The sequence below is a fragment of the Paroedura picta genome, chromosome 10 (assembly GCF_049243985.1).
Source record: "Paroedura picta isolate Pp20150507F chromosome 10, Ppicta_v3.0, whole genome shotgun sequence".
In the NCBI taxonomy this organism is placed as follows: domain Eukaryota; kingdom Metazoa; phylum Chordata; class Lepidosauria; order Squamata; family Gekkonidae; genus Paroedura; species Paroedura picta.
This window is the reverse complement of record NC_135378.1, coordinates 79782318-79804637: the sequence shown is the minus strand read 5'-3', so window position 1 is coordinate 79804637 and position 22320 is coordinate 79782318. Positions and strand designations below refer to the sequence as shown.

The 22320-nt window shown below is 48.1% G+C and overlaps 1 protein-coding gene across 1 annotated transcript in view; it reads left to right on the top strand.

The window, feature by feature from the left end:
- CFAP299 (cilia and flagella associated protein 299) overlaps nucleotides 1–16969 on the top strand; it is a 223368-nt gene extending 206399 nt beyond the window's left edge. The window contains exons 5-6 of the mRNA XM_077301079.1: nucleotides 9342–9471; nucleotides 16635–16969. Coding sequence (XP_077157194.1) covers nucleotides 9342–9471; nucleotides 16635–16730 — 226 coding nt within the window. The 3' untranslated portion in view covers nucleotides 16731–16969. The remainder of the gene's footprint in view (nucleotides 1–9341; nucleotides 9472–16634) is intronic.
- Nucleotides 16970–22320: the final 5351 nt, after the last annotated feature.

The window sequence follows — 22320 nt, the reverse complement described above, 5'->3', positions numbered from 1 at the left end:
GCTATGGTGTGTCTTTTGGCTGAGCACATGGCATGTCAAGTGAAGGCATGTTCATTGAAGGATTTCCAAAGCCACAGTGCAAATGGTAAGGTAAAGGTAAAGGTATCCCCTGTGCAAGCACCAAGTCATGTCTGACCCTTGGGGTGACGCCCTCCAGCGTTTTCATGGCAGACTCAATACGGGGTGGTTTGCCAGTGCCTTCCCCAGTCATTACCGTTTACCCCCCAGCAAGCTGGGTACTCATTTCACTGACCTCTGAAAGATGGAAGGCTGAGTCAACCTTGAGCTGGCTGCTGGGATCGAACTCCCAGCCTCATGGGCAGAGCTTCAGACAGCATTTCTGCTGCCTTACCACCCTGCGCCACAAATGGTAGACGAGGCTTATTGGAACGAGTGCATTGGGGTAATGGCAGCCTTGCGGAAACAGCCTTAAAACTTTGCTTGTGACAGGCAATATTAAGCATTATTGAGGTTGGATAACCATAAAGGAATGGCTCTCTATTCTATCATTTCTGGTTGAAGTGGGCTGCCCGAACTGTGGAGCTCCTAATGGAAGGTTCTGGAGCCACCCAACTGAATTGCACTGGGTGTCATTGGAAAGCCACACGAGATCTAGGCAATATTTAAGCCTTAATATTTGCTTCGGGGAAAGGTGCCTGTGAAACCATTCTCTGCAGTCAGAGGCAAATCCAGCTCCTGGTGGGTCTGATCTGCATTTCTCAGCCCCGTCGCCACCCTGTTCTTTCACCACCCCTTCGTGGAAAGGCAGCAGTTTCGCTGATGGGAAGGGGAAGTCAAACCGGATGACTGACATCACAAACTTGTGGAACCGCAAAGTGAAAAAAGCTGTCGAGCTGTCATTGTTTGTAATTAGCGCTTGACAGAATTCCCAGTCAGCTACAGGGAGCAGTTTTAGCTGGATGCCTTTGTGTGGGCGGGGAGAGAAAACCAGAGAGTTGAAAGCAAGGAGCTGTTTGTCCCCCGGATGATGAGGTCTGACTGGCTGGGGGGGGGGCACCCGAACAGAAGGAATGCTGGGCCACAGGCCACGGCACCGAGGGGCGCATGGGGTGAGCCTCCTGAAGCCAACACGCCGTGAAATATCCTCTCGTTCCCTTGCGTTCATATATAATTTCATTTTTTAAACTCTAAGCCACTTCAAAGACCGAGCTTGGCTGAGCACTCAGGATATAAATGCTCAGCGTAAATAAATAGCATCTGTATCTCTCCTTGCCTCTATGGATCCCCATGCAGTTTCCTGGGATTTAGTCCAGTTTCTCCTCCCGACAGCCCTGAAAAGCCTCTTATCACATGATGGCTGAGTTGGAATTTGAACTCGGGTCTGCCGACTTCAGGCCTACCAGCTGTGGCGTCTTCACCCTGTGCTCATCTGAAAGATCTCCTAGGGGGACCCCAAACACCTCACCTGTCCCACATCACACAGATTGGCCCAATCTCATCAGATCTTAGAAGCTGAGCAGGACCAGGGGTGATCGTTAGAACTTGGCTACTAAACCACTCGGGCAATCCAGGGCTGAACCTGCAAGGAGTTTTTATTCCAGTCCCAGGTTTATTCAATCCATGCCATCTACACTGAATTCAATTTGCATTTTGATTTTGGGCTATTTAAAATTTCCTTCTGCAACAAGGATGATTGATCCGGAGTGACCCTACCTTTCCCCTGTGATATCCTGGAGTGGATATAACCCTTGATGTCTGAAAAATCAGCATGAGTAAAGGGGCAGATCTCTGCTTTTCCCCAACTGACTTGCTGCCTCGAGCCTCGAATGCTGAGGAAAAGCCCTGATTGGCCAGGGTGTCAGTTCAAAGGTTTCCTCGTTCCCAGGTTGCAAGGCTTCCCTTAAAGGGGAAGCCCTAACTTCTCTTGGCAGAGAATTTCCTCTTGGATTTATCCCCCCTCCTCTGCTGTCTCCAATCCTCTTGTTCAAGAAAATAAAGAGGCTCCTGCTGCACTTGGCCCCCCCCCCTCCTCGTTCTGAGCTTCCCTAATCATGTGCAGAACACTTTTCTGTTTCAATGAGGGAGGGGAGATAGAGGAAGACCCGATTTCAAATCGATCTGAATTCAGCAGGATCCACAGCGGAATAAACAAAGTAGGTGCAGAATCAGCCCAAGATCGCTGCGCAGAGGCTTGCAATGGCCAACCGCCTCTCTTTGGCAGGCCTCCAAAATGCAACGGGCTCGCCTTTCGCTGCCCGTGACTTGACAGTGCTTTCCACCACCGCACCAAGCGCGCTCCTCGTTTGCAGATGTTGAACTATCTGCTATCGAGTTACACGGCTAAAAGGCTCTCCGGCGGAGGACTTGGATCGCACATAATATATTCTGAACGCCCAGTCCTAATTTGGAACGCCACGAAGCTCGTCCGTTAAAGCTCTCATTAAGGAACTCGTTCAAAGGGCTCTTTTTCAAAGCTTAGCTCGCAAGCAGGGCTACTGTCACGAATCTCTGAGCCCAGCATTGCAAGGGGGAGGCCTGTGGGTTTCCCCGAATGTACGAGCACGTGGGTGCCGTTTGCGCTTTATGCTCTTCTTGACCCCTGTGCTCCCCTGAGCAGCCGTGGTCTGCTGGTGCAGAAGGTCACAGAGGGACCCAAGAGAGATGATAAAAGTCCATCAAAATCTGAAGACAAAGGAAAGGAAAAGCAGGACTTTTCCTGCTCTTATGTGGTGCATTTCTCAGAGGCTGGATGAGACCAATGAAACAAGAAGAGGCACAGCTGCTGGTACCAGCAGAGCAGCAAACACGTAATTCTTTCCAGTCCAATAAAGAGATTCTTGGATTCTACTTATAGATTGGAGTCAGTAGGTTTGCCGGAAGGTTTTTTTCCCCCTCTGTTTCAGCAATGGTAGTTATGCATTGTTTGTTTCCACACCGCGTTGTCATCCATTCCTGCACAAATTGGGAACAGCTCATTTTTTCCACTAAAAACTCTGCTTAAAACAAAAAAACAACAACACTGGACAGACCAGAGCATGGCATTCTTGGGACGGTCTTTTTAATGTGTCCAGAAGGAAAGGTATGTCTTGTGTTCTCGTGAAAAGAAAGACCTCCTTTGCCCCCTTTCTCCAGCAACATCAAGATTTGGTCTCTCGGGTGCAGGTCAAATTGCCAGCTCTGGATTGGGAAAGACCTGGAGACTTTGGGCGTGGAGCCAGGAATGGGTGGGATTTGGGGATTTTGGACCTCACTATGCAGCCCACCCTCCAAAGCAACCATTTCCTCCAGGAGAACAGATCTGGATGCTTGGTCATTTGCAAATAATGACCCTCCTAGATACATATGTGGTTGAAAAACCCCTCCAGGCTTTGAGAAACCCCAGGAATGGTGCGATTGTGCAGAATATCGTTGGGAAGCATAGTTGTGTACATGCTCATTCAAGGCCTCTCAGGATTATGAGCATTAGCAAACAGTGCAAAAGGGACATGCAATCAACAAAGCGAGGGGGTGCCATCTGAAGGTTTCCCACGTACAATTCAAACTACAGCTCTGCTCCCTGTATTAAAATGCCGTCCTGAACAATTTCATTTTACTACTGCCCTACTCCCTATGTAAAAATTCCCTCCTGAGCAATGCTGTATCTTTACATAGAGAGTAAGTAGATGAGTCCAGAGTAAGCACCTGCTGCATCCCTTTTGACATGCGCTATTCACTGTCAAAATGTGCAGGGTCTCTCGTGTGTGCTTCAACAGAAAAAGAGAGAGAACCTATCCCAGGCTATCAAAATCAGTGTACAATATATTTATACAATTTGTGTGTGTCTTGTCTCTATTTTCATCATTAATGAAGCAACCAGAACGGACTCTAGATTTTTGCCGTTTTCAATGCTGACCTTTCATCAGTGGTTGTTTCCTCCTATGATGTGTAACTTATCCTTACAAGTTTCCAGTATTTCAATATTCATCCAACTCAACGTTGCCGTATAAACTCTACTGATATAACATCGGCCTTCAGCTCGCAGGTACGGGAGAGCTTTGTCAAGAGATCACTCCAAAGACTGGATTCAACACAGGTCAGCTTCATACCTTGGTTTCTTGCGTCGCAGTGAGTTTGAAGCTTTAGGATGCTTTGGGCTAATCCTGCGTTGAGCAGGGGGTTGGACTAGATGGCCTGTATGGCCCCTTCCAACTCTATGATTCTAGGATTCTAAGACTTGCAGCCTTTTTCAACCTTTTGACCATGGTGGAACCCCTGAAATATTTTTCAGGCTTGGAGAAACCCCAGAAGTGGTGTCATGTCCCTTCAGAGAAGTCAGCACAGATGCAGGAACCAGCCAATCAATAAACTTTCTCCATGGTGGAGAAAGAGACAAGGCCCGTAGAGCAGGGGTAGTCAACCTGTGGTCCTCCAGATGTCCATTTGCTGGCAGGGGCTCATGGGAATTGTAGTTCATGAACATGTGGAGGACCACAGGTTGACTACCCCTGCTGTAGAGCACGTGGGCTCCAGTGATGTCTAATGTTGTCAGCAGCCTTCTGAACTTCTGGGAAAGGCCACAGAACCTCTGGGGAGGTCTCATGTAACCCCAGGGTTCCCCAGTAACCCTGGCTGAGAATCTCTGCTCTATATGTTTTTGCATTTGGTGCTCTTTGACTTCCTCTCTGGAACGAGTAACAATTCTTACCATAGCATCAACTGCAACCTAAGAATCATTGTAACTCCAATGCGCCTAAATCTAATTTTGTTTCATAGAATTAGAGATGCCTTTTAAATGCTCTAAATCACCCTGGGAGAAAGAAGAGAAAAAAACAAGCTATCAAATAGGCAGCGAGGAATGCCAAAGGGTTTGAAAACGAGCCGACCAGAGTTTCCCTTACTATTATTTTAATAGATTACCACAAGGTTCATAACATGCTTCATACTTTTGAAAGGGCAGGCGGGCATGCGGAACATGCAGCACCTGAAAGGAGCCCAGCCGTCAGCTGCAGGAGGAACACCGCTTTTATTTTTAAGGGAAATGGTCAAGGTTGCTGTTGTGCTCAATGGGCAGGGTTCCGTTTGGGAAATCGGAGGGAAGAATGCCAAGCAGGCTGGTCTCCTATGGGCCTGCTTCAGCCCAGCTCCCAATTCAAAGATGGAGCCATGCCCATTGCCTGCATTATTGCTGGCCAAGGCACCAAAGAATCATCGAATCCTACAATGGGAAGGGCCATCTGGTCCAGCTCCCTGCTCACTGCAGGATCAGCCTCAAGCATCCAGGAGAAGTCTCTGTCCAGCCGCTGCTTAAAGACTCCTAGTATTGGGGAGCTCACCACTTCCTTAGGCAGCTGATCCCACTGCTGAACTACTCCACCTGTGAAATTTCTCTTCCTGATATGTAGCTAGTACCATTCTGCATGTAGTTTATACCCATTACTGCAGGTCCTCTCCTCTGCTGCCAACAGGAATCTTTCCCTGCCCTCCTCCAAGTGACCACCTTTCAAATACTTAAAGATAGCAATCCCATCCTCTCTCAACCTTCTCTTCACCAGCCTGAACATTCCTAAGTCATTCAGCCTTTCCCTCTTAGGGCTTGGTCCCTTGGCCCCGGATCATTCTCGTCGCTCTCCTCTGAACCCTCTCAATTTTGTCCACGTCCTGTTTGAAGTGAGGCCTCCAGAACTGCACTCAGTACCCCAGGGGAGGTCTGACCAATGCGGCATACGGTGGGACTGTAGTGTCTTCTGATTGTGATGTGATGCCTCCATGGAGGAAGACTACATTTGCCTTCTTCACCACCGCATCACACTGTCTACTCATATTTTGCTTACAGACCATAAGTACACCAAAGAATCCAATGAGGCACCTCCAAGAGTCAAAGTGGGGCATCAGTCATGTTTTTATAGGGAAGATTATAATTGTATTGACATGAAGAAATCCAGCATTTTGGCAAAATAGCGGACAGTATATGCAGGATATCCAAGGAACACATATTTGTTTGTTCGTTTAGATTTTTATACTGCCCTTCCATATGTCTCTGGGCGGTTTACCTAAAACGTCATAGATTAGTTACATAGAACAGTCTAACAATATAACAGAGAACAATCATAACATGACATGACAACCAGAACAGTATTTATGTATACAGATGGGTGCTGGCGTTTGGCTTAAATAAAAACTGTGTTGTTGTTGTTAGGTGCGAAGTTGTGTCCAACTCATCGCAACCCCATGGACAATGATCCTCCAGGCCTTCCTGTCCTCTGCCATTCCCCGGAGTCCATTTAAGTTTGCACCGAATGCTTCAGTGACTCCATCCAGCCACCTCATTCTCTGTCGTCCCCTTCTTCTTTTGCCCTCAATCGCTCCCAGCATGAGGCTCTTCTCCAGGGAGTCCTTCCTTCTCATGAGGTGGCCAAAGTATTTAAGTTTCATATTCAGGATCTAGCCTTCTAAGGGCTGATCTCCTTTAGGACTGACTGGTTTGTTCGCCTTGCAGTCCAAGGGACTCGCAAGAGTCTTGTCCAGCACCAGAGTTCAAAAGCCTCAATTCTTTGATGCTCAGCCTTCCTTATGGTCCAACTTTCACAGCCATACATTGCAACTGGGAAAACTCTATGGGCAGTTCCAAAAGAAACTGTGTACCCTTGGGCTACGTTTTGGTGCTGTAGCCCCTAAAACAATGTACTTGGAGGTGATTATGTGTGTATAATAAAGATACCGGAAGGCATGTGATGGTGCAGTCCGGTTTGAAACATAACCTTGAGTTGAACTCCTATCTAGTCCTCTTAAACAAAGAAGCCAGGCGTTGAACTTTCTGGATGCCAAGCAAATGCTCTGCTACCAAATCATGCTTCCAACCAAAGGTTGCTTGCTTTAGCCCTGCCTTCAGAATTCTTGTTCTGGTAATCTGCAGGCTACTGCCTGGAATATTTATCGATATCACACTTTGCTAAAATAGTTTTGGCTTCAATCTTCTGTGTTTTCCTGCAAGGACATAGGACCTCTTCTACCCGGTATTCGCACCGCCAGTAGAGGCTAACCTCTACGAGAGAAATTGATTAGCTTATGCTGATCAATAAGCCTTATATTGAATCAGACCCTTGGTCCATCCAAGTCAATATTCTCTGCCCAGGATCTTATAGTATTCTGTTACTAGATGGTTTATTTTGATAGAAGAATCTCAACATGCTATTGATTTTCTGTGTCTTGTGTATAACGCATAAGAAATTAAAAAAAAAATCAATTGCATGTTGAAATTCTTCTACCAAAATAAAACATCCAATCACCGGATGATTCTTCTACCAAAATAAAACATCCAATAACAACTGTGACTGTTGTTATTAAGTTCAGTGATATTCTTTTTATAGCTATACACACCTTTTCTTGTTTATTGTTACTTAATACTTAGTTACCTTACCATGTGATGTTGCCCAGAATCTTCAGCAGAGATCTTTCACATCACCTGTCACGTGATCCTTTTTTATCTGGAGATGCCAGGGACTGAACCTGGGACCTTCCACCTGTCAAGCAGATGCTCTACCACTCTGCTTCACCCCCTCCCCAAAAGACCCCCATTAGAACATTAATCCAGCTACACTAGTAGAGATGCCTTCTGGTAATTTACACTGTGTGCCCATTGAACATCTGGTGATAGCCCAAGATCAGCCATGGGCCGGTTATATGCCAATTAATTCTGACTCACTAGAATTGTCCTTGTGCCTGCCTGGGGTGCCCAAGCACACAATCCAGGTTGGGAAGCTGGAATAACTGTTCCAGTTCATCACGCGCTGATAGGAAACTTGGCAAGTGACGTAAGAGATTATCCTTCGGTTGATAAATAGTTCTTTCCCCACAAGTCTAATTTATTTTAATGATTGTGGGGTGGGGGGGAATCATGATTGGTGAATAAGCAATGGGAAATTTTTGTTCTTCTTGATGGTGGTTTTCCTTTCTGGCGCATCATCGGTGAGCCCCTTTGTCTGTTTGCTAGGCTGAACAAAGAGGCTGCAAAACAGCAGCCCAAGAGAGACAGATGTGCAACACTAAGCACTTGCAACCAAACACTGGGCCAGCTAGTTTTGTTTGTATGTGAAACCTGAGCATGCGCATCTCCCCTCTTGGGCCTCTCCAGGCCACTAAGTTCTAGCAGCTGAAATTCCTGAGCCTGGCCCACTCCTCCTTGCCCCCTACCCCTAGGCCCTGAGTGAGGTTTTCTTTGTCTCTTTGCTTTCAAATGGCACACTTCCTCCAGTCATTGGGGTGATCCACATGAGCATGTTTTGTGATGGCTGACAATTACTTTCCAATAAAATGCCCTGGAGACTGTACTTGTATCAGGGTGCTGGGAATTTCCTGTCAGCCCATCCACAGCTTCCCTTTTTCCCCGTGGTGGGAAGATAAAACGGACTTACATGCAGAGTTGCCTTACCCATTCTGCCAGGATCCCGAGGGCTGATCCTGACACAATTTGGGTTTTTTCTGCCCTTCCAAAGTAGTGCTTTGAAAGAATTCCGGCAAAGAAATGCACATAGAGAAAAACATGAAATCAGATTGTTTGAGGGTCATCTAGATGGTCTATTCCTGGGGACCGCTGCTCACAGAACTTGGCTGAACAATTTTGTCGGAAATGTTTTCTGCTTAGATTTCCTCATGCAGATCCCTCCCAAAGGGCCATCATGGGGGTGGGGGAGGGGACAACTTTAAAGAGGACAATCTAGGGAGGATTTTAGGATCGAAACCTAGCTCTATCAAGTACAGGGTGACTAAACTGTGGCTCTCCAGGGCCCATTCCGCACACATAGGATAATGCACTTTCAATGTGCTTTGGCAGCTGGGCTTTCCTGTGCAGGACCGTTTATGCACTGGGAAATTCACTGCCCCAGCTCCCACGCAAGAGCACAAATCTGGGGCAGATGAGGCACACTGGGACAAATGCTCCCCTGTGTGGATGCAGGAAGAGGTGGGGCAACCTGCCACAATGAAAACTCCAGCCTGCAGCCCAGCATGAAACCTCCAGTGCATAAACGGTCCAGAACAGGAAAAGTGCATTGAATGTGCATTCTCTATTGTGTGCAGAATAGGCCCAGGTGTCCATGGACTACATTTTCCATGAGCCCCTGGCCAGGGAAGCTCTAATTAATTAAAATACGTATACCCCCCCCTGTCCTTTTGACTCAAATTCGAGTCCTCCCTCCAGCCTAACAAGAGTCTTCATCCAACCTATGTGTCTCCTCCATTGGAAGATGAGCCACTTAAATTGGAGGACAGCTACTAAGAAGAGTTGGATCCACCACACCATTGGAAATCCACCCGGAAAAATGTGTGGTTCCCTCCCAGGCCTGGCAGTATACCCCACCCTTCACAACCCGGTAATTTATACTGCTCCTGCTTTGTTTCCACAGCTTCTACAACTGGGACAGAAACCTCTGCTGCTTGAATTCCAGTCCAAATTACCAAGTGATTGCGGAAAACACCTGTGGCTTGCTCTTCAAGAACAAGAGTGACCGAAAGGTCATCAATGTGGATCCAAAGGTAGAAACTTCACTTTTGTGATCTGGGGCTCCTAGAGATAATGATGACCTCTGTTATAGTTGACTTCATGAGCAAAAGGGGAGATTCCCTGGTTTGATGTTTTAAACTATCAAGAATGTCACAGTGAATTTAGTAATATTAAAATACAGCCCATTATTGACTATCACTGAGCCCAATTGAAGGGAATCTTACATGATCCTTGATGATGCTTTTCCCCAAAATGCGTAAATCATGGAATTGTTCAATGAAGGACCCCAGGCTTCTTTTCTTAGGGGTCTGCATGTATTAAAGAATCTCACCCAAGCCCTGCATGTTTTTGGGCGGGGTTCCCTAAATTGCAATGGTACAAGCCCAGAGTCCTTTTGGGGGTGGTTTTAGAAAAAGGGCAAGGGAAGGACAATTCTTTCATTGCTCCTCGAGTTCTGCTCCTTGACAGAAAATCACTGGAGGTAAATCTCTTGGCAAAGAGAGAGGGAGAGATTGAATGCTAAATGAGATGGAGATTTAAGATTCAGACGGCCCTAGACAACCTCTGCCCCAAGTCTATTATATAATTTATTTACTGACTGGTTATATGATTTATTTACTGAGAGCCAGTTTGGTGTAGTGGTGGCAAGCCGGGTTCAATTCTGAGATCCCCCACATGCAACCAGCTGGGTGACCTTGGGCTCGCCACAGCACTGATCAAGCTGTTCTGATGGAGCAGTGATATCAGGGCTCTCTCAGCCTCACCCACCTCACAGGGTGTCTGCTATGGGGAGAGGAAAGGGAAGGCGAATGTAAGCCACTTTGAGACTCCTTTGGGTAGAGAAAAGCAGCATATCCACCAATCTCATTGGGACTCAAGCTGGATTACATAATGTAAGGCAGGCTTTCTCAACTAGTATTTCATGAAAACCTGGGGTTTCTTGATGGCCCTGGAAAGGTTTCCCAAATGGGTGGGAGTTAATGAATTTAAAAAAAAATTGTTAAACATTAATTGGATGATATGGCCATATATGGTTATCTCAACCCCCCTCCCCCCTCCAATAGCCACTGATGGGCCTGGAGGGAGCGGGAAGGGGAGGGGCCTCAGGTGGGCATGTCCAGAGCTCTGCTTCCCAACCCTATTCTACACAATCGCTCCACATCTGGGGCTTCTCGAACCTGAAGAATGTTTCAGGGATTTCTCAATGGTAAAAAAAGTTGAGAAAGGCTGGTGTAATACACCCAACAGAATGGGACAGCTAATAAACAATGAAGGAGGAGGGGGAGTTTCTTACTGGGATTACTTCTTACGAATTTTTTTTTGGGGGGGAGGGGATGACCCTAAACACCAGAATAAGAATGCATTATCAAAAAGTTATTTAATGGTAGCCAAATCTTATTGAGACGCTGCATAAAGCCTACATTTGGGGGGGAAATGATACAGTATCACAGACCAGATACAGTTTGTCGGTGTTTATGTAGAAAGAGTTTGCTATTTTCAGTTGGTCTAAATTGAAGAGAAAATTGTTTCAAGATGGCCATGCGCTGGCATCTCACGCCACGGAATTATCCAAGATATATATATAAAAATACTACCAGAAAGAGATGGTTTTGTGTTGAACTATGAGGGACTTTTTCTGTGGGTGAGGGGTTTGTGACAGAGCAAAAGCTTTCTGGAAGTGGTGAAGGAACCAGGAGGATAAATACTGATTTACCTCAAGTCCCTTTGGTGTATTTGTTGAAATTCATATGGATGCTTCCCACTGTAGGATTACAAGACCTGCAACTTGTTATGCCCTGGTTGCAGAACAGTTAAGGACCAAACATCATGAGATGTTCCTCAACACAGCTTGTCCATCTCTTGTAAAGTACAGCTGCAGAGACTGAAAGGGAATGACTGTAGGTCATGTAGGTCAAATCACAACTGAATTAGGGTGACCCCAGCAAGCTGGTGGGAACACCTGAAGGCTTGAAGCTGCCTTGTACTGCATCAGGCCATTGGTCCATCAAAGTCACTCCTGTCTACTCAAACCAGCAGCAGCTCTCCAGGGTCTTAGGTTGAGGTCCTTCACAACATCTACCAACCTGATCCTCTTTGGAGACACCAGGGATTGAACCTGGGAGCTTTTGCATGCCAAGCAAAGTCACAGTCCCTACCGAAACCAAGGGGCAGGGTAGTATGCCTGGGACATAGCAGAGGTTACACGCAGCTGAAGAGGTGGGAAGATGTTCTGCTTCACTCGGTGCCTTCTGGACCTCCTTGTGCCACTGAGAAAGTGCTATCTGAGCACGAGAAAAAGAACAAAGTGGCAAACAGGTCGCTGGGGAGTGTAGTGCAACATCTGCCCTCCAGATCTCCTCCCCCTCTTCTCCCTCTGGGAGCAGCAGGAGAAGAAGAGGGGTGCTGGGAACTTGGAGCCAGGGAGGGCTTTGAAGAACAGCATTGTGTGGCTCTTTGCCACTGCCACGGGGACAATTTAGCTGCAGCCGTGGACCAGCTCCTGGTCCCTGCTCCTTTGGGGAGTCCTTAAGGCCTTCTGCTGGGGCAGAGCTCATGGCAATCAGTCTCCAGTGGAGACTCTGGACAGGTTCAAGTTGGTTCTCCTGTTATGTTATTATTTACTGGGTGTTTTCCAAGAACAATTGATCCAATACAATGCAGTAGGCCCAACCAACAGAGAAATCGCCGTCAACCATTTGTTGTACAAAACCGATCTGTTAGAGGCATCCTCCTTGTTCGTCCTCTGATGTATTCCCCCCCGTTTCCATCCAACTATTAATAAAAGGCTGCCTTTGCAGAATAAAAGCCTCCTGCATACATTTCTCTCTTTTCCGGAGACATTTATGTATGCACTAAGTTTTTCCCTTAACGTTACAGACCACGTTTTCTGTAATAAAACTTCGGCAGACTCCTCTGCCTCTCAGATCAGGCTACCAATATCCGAATCATTACAGGCTGGGTTGCATTAACACCAAAGAGGTGGTACTGTCTCCCTTGCAAGGGAGGTGGAGCTGGATCCGGATGAAATAAAACAAGCCCCTTTTCCCAAACAACCTGCATTAAAAGAACTTTTCAAAGAGTTAAAAGCATAATTAAAACCCATATAAGTAGTTCAAATGCATACAAAACATGAAGCATTGGTTAGGAAGGAGGGACCATGTAGGGAATGCCAAATTTTAAAAAGTCTTCATCCACTGGTGGAAGGTGGCAACAGAAGGGGACAGATGGACCTCCCCAGGAAGAGAGCTCCAGAGCTTTGGTGCCACGACCAAGAAGGCCCTCTCCTGGACTGCCACCTGACTAATGTCAGAAGGGAGGGGTACCCAAAGCAAGGCTTCCAAAAACGACCATAACAGTGGGGCAAATTTGTGCAGCCCAGTCTGTCACTGGGATAGAACTTTCTCAGAGTTCCATAGAACCTGCCCTAAGAAAGCACCTTTTATGGTGCAGACTAGCAAGAAAGCCCATTGCAACCAGGAATGCAATGGGCGCTAGGACCCAGGGGACACCAGGAGGTGCTTTTTTTTTCTGCTGCGTGGAGCTGTGAAAGGCTCCTACAGGGTTTTTTTTTTCTGCTGCTTGGAGCTGTGAAAGTCTCCTGCAGGGTTTTTTTTTTCTGCTAGCTCTCGTGGGCGTGCCGGCTTGGAGCTCCTACAGGGGTTTTTTTTCCTGCTGCTTGGAGCTGGGAAAGGCTCCTTCAGGGTTTTGTTTTCTGCTGCGTGGAGCTGCGAAAGGCTCCTACAGGGTTAATTTTTTTCTGCTGCCTCTCGTCGGCGCGGCGGCTTGGAGCTCCTACAGGGTTTTTTTTTTCTGCTGCCTCTCGTCGCGCTAGCGGCGAAAGGCTCCTCCGGGGTGTTTCTTTTTTTTCTGCAGCTTCTCGGCGGCTGGAGTCTTGTGTTGTGTTTGCGGCGGGGGCTTCCTTGGGGCCGGCCTGACGCGGTGAGAGACGCTTCGCGCCTCTCACCACGTCAGGCCGGGAGCAACTGCGAGCCGCGCTGAGCGCGGCTCGCAGTTGCTGGGGCTGGGAATCGGAGGGACCAATCGGCAGGCGCTTCGCGCCTGCCGTTTGGTCCCTCCGGTTGTCTGTCATGAGGAAGGGTCCAATCCGGACCCTTCCTCATCCCGGACACATCCCGCCCCAGAACCCCTTACTGTTTTATTTAGTCCGTGGCGCCCGCGGCGCCACGGGCGGTGTACAGATAGGGAGCACAGGGTGAGGTGTACAGTTTGGTGTAGTGGTTAGGAGTTCGGACTTCTAATCTGGCATGCCGGGTTCGATTCTGCACTCCCCCACATGTAGCCAGCTGGGTGACCTTGGGCTTGTCACAGCCCTGAGTAAGCTGTTCTGACCGAGCAGTGATATCAGGGCTCTCTCAGCCTCACCCACTTCACAGGCTGTCTGTTGTGGGGAGAGGAAAGGGAAGGCGACTGTAAGCCGCTTTGAGCCTCCTTCGGGTAGGGAAAAGTGGCATATAAGAACCAACTCTTCTTCTTCTTCTACATCCTCCATCCATGGCATCCTCCCAAAGAGTCCAAGGAGAGGGAGGGTAGGCTACGAGAAAGTGACCGCGCCAACCCTTCCCCCCCCCACACACACACCAGTGAGCTCTGCAAAGACCACAGCCCAACTCTCAGCGGAAAAGATGTTCCATTCTCCCGTCAATAGAATGCGGACTTAAAATGCAAATGACAACGAGCCGCACTATTTTATCGGTCAGACCAAGAGGGTGAACCATATAAGTCTGTCCGTAGCCGTCGGAAAGGGCAAGGATTCAGTAGCGTCTTAAGAACAGTGTGGCAGGGTTTTTTTGAATCACGGCTCACGTCTTCAGGAATCTGAAATGAGCCGTGATTCGCAAAAACTCGTCACGAAAGCTCCTGCCCTGACACCAATTTTGCAAGATGTTAAATTGCTGCTGGGTTCGGCTCTTTTCTCCTGGGTCAGATGGACTCACATCCCAGCTGCATCTGCAGCAGTGAGTAGGGACTTGTTCTGGGACCCGTTCTGTGAGCCTTGAAGTTGCCGTTGGATTCTGGCTCTTTTCTACCGTTTGCCGATTACACATGTGCCATCTAGCTAGAAAGAGGGGGGACTGGTCCGTCCCCGCGCAAACGCCGTTTCTCTGTAGCAGTCGGAGAGGCTCCATCTGTTCTTGATTGCTCCCTTAAAAAAAACCCTTTTAAACCTGAAGTCCTTGGACTGTAGATGGAACAAGGCAAACACGCCCTTGCTTTGGTCCCTCTCGAAACCAACACGGAATAAGCCGGGCAGTAATTTGTTTGGGTTTTGCACGGAGCAGCTCTTGGCGGAAGGCTTCCTTTGAAGTGCTTCCCGCGAAAGATGGTCGCATATGAATAGCAACGGTCCCAAATATCAAATTATATGCATTTTGAAACGAGTGCGTCGGTCTGCGAGGCATTTCAAAACGCATACCTAAAAATGTATTCGGTTGCCTTGAATGTGGGTCACTGCTTTAACTTCCTGCAGCTGCGGAACATCTGCAACAAATAAGCAGATACCCGCTCGCCGTGTGAAATGTATACTTTGAAACCCTCGAGAAAACCCGATTGAACACAGGCCGGGGCTCTGGGCATCCGAGGCCGTGCGTTCAGCAGCGCCGGCATCACGGTGCCATGTTCGTCGTCGGCGTGCCTTGAGCCACGTTGAAGACGGTCGGCGGGCTGCTGGCGCTGCAGAAGCAGCAGCGTGGCCTTCCCCACCCAGTGCGGACCTAGGCAGTCCACTGGGTTTGTGAGCAGCAGGAGGACTGTCCTGCTTGCACAGCAGGGAAACTTTGCTAGAAAATGCGTAGGCTTTTCTGCCACGACAACCCTGCTGCGTTTGCGGCCGCTAGTTCACATTTACTCCATGCCAAGAGGGCGCTAAGGCAGCTTGGTGTAGTGGTTAGGAGTGCGGACTTCTAATCTGGCATGCCGGGTTCGATTCTGCGCTCCCCCACATGCAGCCAGCTGGGTGACCTTGGGCTCGCAATGGCTCTGATAAAACTGTTCTGACCGAGTAGCGATATCAGGGCTCTCTCAGCCTCACCCACCGCACAGGGTGTCTGTTGTGGGGAGAGGAAAGGGAAGGAGATTGTAAGCCGCTTTGAGCCTCCTTTGGGTAGGGAAAAGCGGCATATAAGAACCAACTCTTCTTCTTCTAGCTCTGGTGAGACAGATCTAGGGACAGATCTAATGACACCAGAGCAGAACGCTTCGTTTCCTGCTGGGTTAGGAGTGGAGACTTGAGTTACGTTCTCCGGCGCGGTTGGGCCGCTTTGGTGATCACCGAAGCCTGAGGCGCCAGCAGCACAGATGGGAGGGGCGGTGGCGGGCACTGAGTGGTGCACTGCTACCACCCCTCTGTGCCATGCCGTGCCGCTGGACACCTCAGGCTTTGGTGATCACCGAAGCAGCCGAACCACGCCGGAGTGCGACCGTAGTGCGGACTTCTAATCTGGCAAGCCGGATTGAAGCGCCTGGCGGTGGAGGATCACCTCCACAAAGGAAAACAGTGCAGGGGACAGGATCCAAGCCCCTCACCCGCTGCTTCACCTACTCACAGGGAGACTGTGAGGATAACCCGGGGCAGTACCTGAGCTCCTGGAAGGATAGGAGTGATCTGATGCGAGCAGGCAGTCTAAGTGGATGTCATTGAAATAAGCATGTTATAAAATTCATTATGCGGCTACAATTGCTGGGTCATTCGAGGCTTCTGGCCGGGGATGGCATTCTGGGAGTGGGGAGGAGCGCCACGACATGCTGACATCACCCCGAAGTGAACGTCAGCACGCTGAAGATGCCAGGTGGCGACGCTCTGGCTTTTGGGGAAAGCTCTATGGTAGAAGTTGCTTCAAACCATAGAGTTCTGCCCTCAACGCAACATCACCTCCCCCCACACACACACATACCAACAACCCTGGCATATCAACATCAGCATGTTGTGATATTCTCCTAGGTTTGGGTGAGTTGGGGTGAGAGTTCAGGGGGTGGGGTGCATCCAGAAAGTGGGACACCCCCAACCGGCAGAGTAGAACTGGCAACTGTTTGTATGGCCCAGAATCAGTGCAAGGACTCTTGGCCTTGTGCCATATTGGTCAGAGCGGCCAAGGTGGAAGGGTGTTTTTCTTTTCCCTCCCTCCCTCCCTCCTCCTGTCCGCGCTCACTGTTTGGCGATCTCCTATTCTCCCCTTAGGTTTTCCCAGGGGACAACACGACGCGGACTCCCATCGAAACAGACCTCTACCTGCAAGTGGTTATCTATGACCACGTGCTCAGAAGAAAGCTGTGACCACCATTGTTCACGGGAGGAACAAGTGCATTAGAAAAAGAAATACTGATGCGGGCTACGATTGTGCCAGGAAGAGGAGCATAATATTCCAAAGACAGCTTCATCTCACGGGCGTCTCAGGGGAACAGGGGATTGCTTCATGGCATGATCCCAGGGGACAATTACCTGCAGCAGTTTAAGAAGAACTCTCCCCCAGCTCTTTTTCCTTCCCTGTGTCCATTAAAGTGCTTGGAATCCTTCTGCAGCCTCCCATGCAAAGTAAATGGAGATGTACGTGCAGCGTCAATGTCAAGGGTCTACTTCTAATTACCTTCTCCATGAGGGCTTTATCAAGGCCCTTAAAAGGAAGACGGCGAATGCTACGTCGGTGAAATTCCTGAGGACGGAGCCAATCTGTGTTAGCAGGAGGCCGGGAGGCCAAATTGAACCACTCTCCCTGGGGGAAAAGCTACCCAGTGCCTGAGCTTCCTCTGCTTCGGTGTCATGGTTAAGAGCGGCGGCTTCTAATCTGGCAAGCCGGGTTTGATTCCCCACTCCTCCACTGACAGCCAACTGGCTGACCTTGGGCTTGTCACATTCCTGATAGCACTGTTGACGCAGTGCAGTCCTGTCGGAGCTCTCTCAGCCTCCCCTCCCTCACAGGGTGTCTGTTGTGGGGAGAGGAAGGGAAGGCGACTGCAAGCCACTTTGAGACTCTTTCAGGCAGTGAAAAGCGGGCTATAAAACCAACTCTTCTTCTTGCCCCCTTTTCAGTTTCTTGCAGGTTCTTGACATGTGTGGAAATTGAGCTGCTATCGGATATATCCTGATGTAACATTGATAAGAAGAGCTGGTTTCTCCACCCCGCTTTTTACTACCTGAAGGAGCCTCATAGCGGCTTCCCTTCCTCTTCCTGGGTTGTCTCCCATTCAAGCACTGACCCTGCCTAGTTTGTAACTTATGGAGACCCCAGCAAGGGGCTTTCAAGGCAAGAGAGCAACAGAGGTGGTCGGCCATTGCCTTCCTCTGCAGAGTCTTCCTTGGTGGCTCCCCATCCACGTCTAGACATTAGTTGCATCTCCAGGAGATTTCCAGTCCCCACCTGGAGGTTGGCAACCCCCAAATATAATAATACTGTCACTGGGAGAGGGAGTAACTTTATCTTCCTTCCTTCCTTCCTTCCTTCCTTCCTTCCTTCCTTCCTTCCTTTGCTAGCAGAGCTCACCCCTCTCCTTCCCCTCCCCTCCTGTCCCATCATTGGCTATTTTTGGGAGGAGGTCGATATGACCACATATGGTCATATAGCCTGATAAATGTTTAATACCTACAGCCACTTGGGAAACCCGTCCAGGGCCATCAAGAAACCCCAGGGTTTCACGTAGCCCTGGTTGAGAAAACCTGTTCGAGATTGAAATACCCCTTGGTAAGGGCACGACCTCTCACAACATTTAGAATGAACACCAAAACCCTAAGACAGGGGTAGTCAAACTGTGGCCCTCCAGATGTCCATGGACTACAATTCCCATGAGCCCCTGCCAGCGAATGCTGGCAGGGGCTCATGGGAACTGTAGTCCATGGACATCTGGCAGGCCGCAGTTTGACTACCCCTGTCCTAAGACATCGTGGGGGTGGGAATACTTGGGTTGCTGTGTCTTAAAGGCATCACAGACACATCTGACTTTCACATTTACACAAATCCATTTATGCTCCATGCGCTTTTGGAAGCACAAGCAAAGAAAGCACTAATTTCCTCCAGTTAACACAGTAAGAGAACTGGGAAAGGCAATTTCCCTGTCCCGCCTCAGGGGAAACCAACCCCATGAATATCTCCCTGCCCCTCCCTGCGGGTCTGTCTTGTTTCATTCAAAGAGCATGCCTATGACCTCTGCTTTGGGTTCTGGTACCTACATAATGGGCAGGAATACAAAGATACCTCTCCTCCGCCCCGCCCCTCTTTTCATTTAGCTGTGAAGGGTGTCCCACCTGATCTTTGCATCTCAAAAGGAGCCATTCCCTTGTCGACTTCCAAATCTCTAATTAAAGTAGCCACCTAGAAGAGATGAGTCTCTTCCTGCAGGTGTGGGGACGGGAGATGCCAGAAGCCAAATCCTTTCTGGGAGGGGTGGGAGAATCAGCCTTGGGAATTAGCACAGAGTTGGAAAAAAATCACTGTTGTTGTTAGCTAACCTTGCGAGGAGTACGCCCAAAGGACAATGTCGGGTTTCTCAGTACGAAGAAGAGGTTCTTCAGAGCGCTTGCAGAGACGTGAGCCCAGGCACCCACAGAAGAAGAAGGCCAAATTCAGATTGCAGAGCAAGATATGAACCACACGGTCTCACTTCCTGGGATGGGCCATGTCTTCACACTGACATAAGAACATCAGAAGAACCCTACTGGATCAGGCCAGCTGATCAATCTAGTCCAACAGAAAAAAGAGAGAACCTCTCCCAGGCTATCAAAATCTGTATACAGTATAATATTTATGCAATACACATTAATAAGATACCGAATCAAACATCAAAATGTGTCTTATCTCTATTTTAATGATTAATGAAGCAACCAAAACGGCCTCTAGATTTGTGCCATTTTCGATGCTGAATTTTCATCAGTGGCCGTTTCCTCCTACGATTGTGAAAATTATCCTTGCAAGTTTCCAATATTGCAATATTTTTCCTATTCTATATTGCTGACGATCATGTCTTTTTACTATATATCCAGCTCAAAGTTGTAGCAGGAACTCTATTCGTATAACACCGGCCTTCAGCTCGCAGGTATGGGAGAGCTTTGTCCAGAAACTGCCCCCCAACTCTGATGACAGAACAAAATACGAACCGCACGTGATGGGATGATCTCTGGGAAACACGATCTCACTTCCTGGGACGGGCAGTGTGAAGGACTTGACAGAAGAACCGAAGAACATCAGAAGAACCCTACTGGATCAGGCCAGCTGATCTATCTAGTCCTGCAGCCTGTCTTCCACAGTGGCCAAACAGGGCCTCTGGCGATCCAACCGCAAGACCTGGAGGCCAAGGTCTGCCCCTGACGTTGCCTCCTGACACTGGTATTCAGAGGTCTCATGGAGGTTCCTGTTGGCCACTAAGGCTAGTAGCCATGGAGAGATATAGTGCTCTAAGGAGTATTGGACCAGTGACAGTGAGTCCCACAGTGCTTTACATTATGTAATTCAGCTTGAGTCCCAATGGGATAGGTGGATATGCCGCTTTTCTCTACCCAAAGGAGTCTCAAAGCGGCTTACATTCGCCTTCCCTTCCGTTTCCCCACAACAGACACTCTGTGAGGGGGAGGTGGGGCTGAGAGAGCCCTGAGATTACTGAAGAAGGAGAAGAAGAGTTGGTTCTTATATGCTGCTTCCCTGGAGATGGGGACACTTCCAGACTTAAATGGGTGTGGAGGAAGAAGAAGAAGAAGAAGAAGAAGAAATGGGTTTAATGAATTCAAATGGATTTAATGAATTCCCAGCTTTCTTAGTTTTGCTTTACAAAAAAAGGTCAGTCTCTATCCCCCTCCCTTGCATAGATATGCCCTTTTCCTTATATCTTCACAAGGGAAGGATAGCTGGAATTTTGGAAGCAACTGACAATTCCTTTTTTTCTCTCATTCTTGCAGTCTGCAAGCCACATAACTATGAAGCCCCCCATAAATATACAGCGCTGTGGGCCCCTTGCAACGGCAGGGCCTGTAGCAAATGCTAGGTGTGTTACTAGGATAAACAGCCACATCAAGTTCCTCACCCCAACTAGCAATTGATCAAAATTTAGGCAGCAGAGATTTGCATCCCTGTTCTCAGCTTTCTGCTTGCATGCTCTAATTGGATGTGTTGGGGCTGCTGAAAGTTCACACAGCCTGGCAAACGGATGAAAAGCGTCATTCCCCCAACGCTAAAAAAAATTCCACCAGCTTGGTTAAGAGAGGCAGCTTCTAATCTGGCGAGCCGGGTTTGACTCCTTGCTCCTCCTCCACGCGCAGCCAGCTGGGTGCCCTTGGGCTCGTCACAGCCCTGATAGTGCTGTTCTCACAGAGCAGCAATATGAGAGCTCTCTCAACCCCACCTACCTCACAGGACATCTGTTGTGGGAAGAACAAATTTAGAGTCCAGTGGCACCTTTAAAAGCAACAAAGTTTTATTCAAGGATTGAGCTTTCATGTACATGCGCACTTCCTCAGTGTCATTAAATGGGGGAGAGGAAAGGGAAGGCAACTAGAAGCCACTTTGAGACTCCTTCTGGTTGAGAAAAGCAGGGTATAAAAACCAATTCTTCTTCTTCTTCCTCTAATGCAGCTTCTGCAGCCTTGGATTTCTGTAAACCAGCAGAATTCACTATGGACTGGTTTCTTCATCCCCCCTGCCTGTTCATTGGCTGACTGATTAATAGCTGTCCTTCGTGTGTTTTCTCTTCCAGTTAGATGTTTGCATATTTATCATCTGAAAGCAATCCACCTGTCGCCACCACATTAAACTAGCATTAAATTAAGATGACAAGAGATAAGGCTTATTAAGTAAAGCCGAAAGAAAGCTTTCCCTGCCAGATTAACAACTAAAGCTTTCGTTTATACTAACTCAGCAAGGGACAAACAGAGGCGGGATGGCCTGTGTGCAAAGGGTGTTTTAGAAGACCTTTTGATCGCAGCACTCTGCTGTACGAGGGAATAAATCACAAAGAGCTAACAAAACTTGTGCTGGTTTGTATTTTCCAAATAACCGATGCACTCCATCCTAGAAGCATCTCAAAAACTTGTGTCGATCTTGAGATGTCGCTGAGATGCATGTTTAATTAAACGGGATTGATTACGTTTAATTAGACAGCTGGGGAAAGTATACCTGCCGGTATTTTAATGAGTAAATAATCAGTAAATGAGAATTTCATTGACTCAGCCAAGTTGGTATTATGAAAGCCTTCACAAAGCTGCCCGGTACTGGCTCAGCCTCATGGTCTGATCTCAGAAGTTGAGCTGTACAATGAAATAATGTAAAACTTGTTGATTATTTATTATAGTGCACAATTTAAAACAGAATAAAAACGTAATAAAAAATATACAGAACAAACAGCAAATAAAGAGCCTCTTGTGGCGCAGAGTGGTAAGGCACCCGTCTGAAAGCTCTGCCCATGAGGTTGGGAGTTCAATCCCAGCAGCCGGCTCAAGGTTGACTCAGCCTTCCATCCTTCCGAGGTCGGTAAAATGAGTACCCAGCTTGCTGGGGGGTAAACAGTAATGACTGGGGAAGGCACTGGCAAACCACCCCGTATTGAGTCTGCCATGAAAATGCTAGAGGGTGTCACCCCAGGGGTCAGACATGACTCGGTGCTTGCACAGGGGATACCTTTACCTTTACCTTTAACAGCACATAAGACCAAGCGCGTTTTGACCCTACTGGGTCTTCCTCAGTGGTCAAAACTGTGATAATACACTCTATATAAAAAATATCTATATTAAACTCTTTATAAAGTGTAGCTGAGCGGTTGAATGGGATCTGTAAATTATGGCTCCAACCAATATATGTAAATTTTATCCTTTTTTGGAGACCACCTCCTCTGATATGTGCCTAGGATCACCATTCTTCGCTATTATATAATTCTGTGCTGAGAGTGTA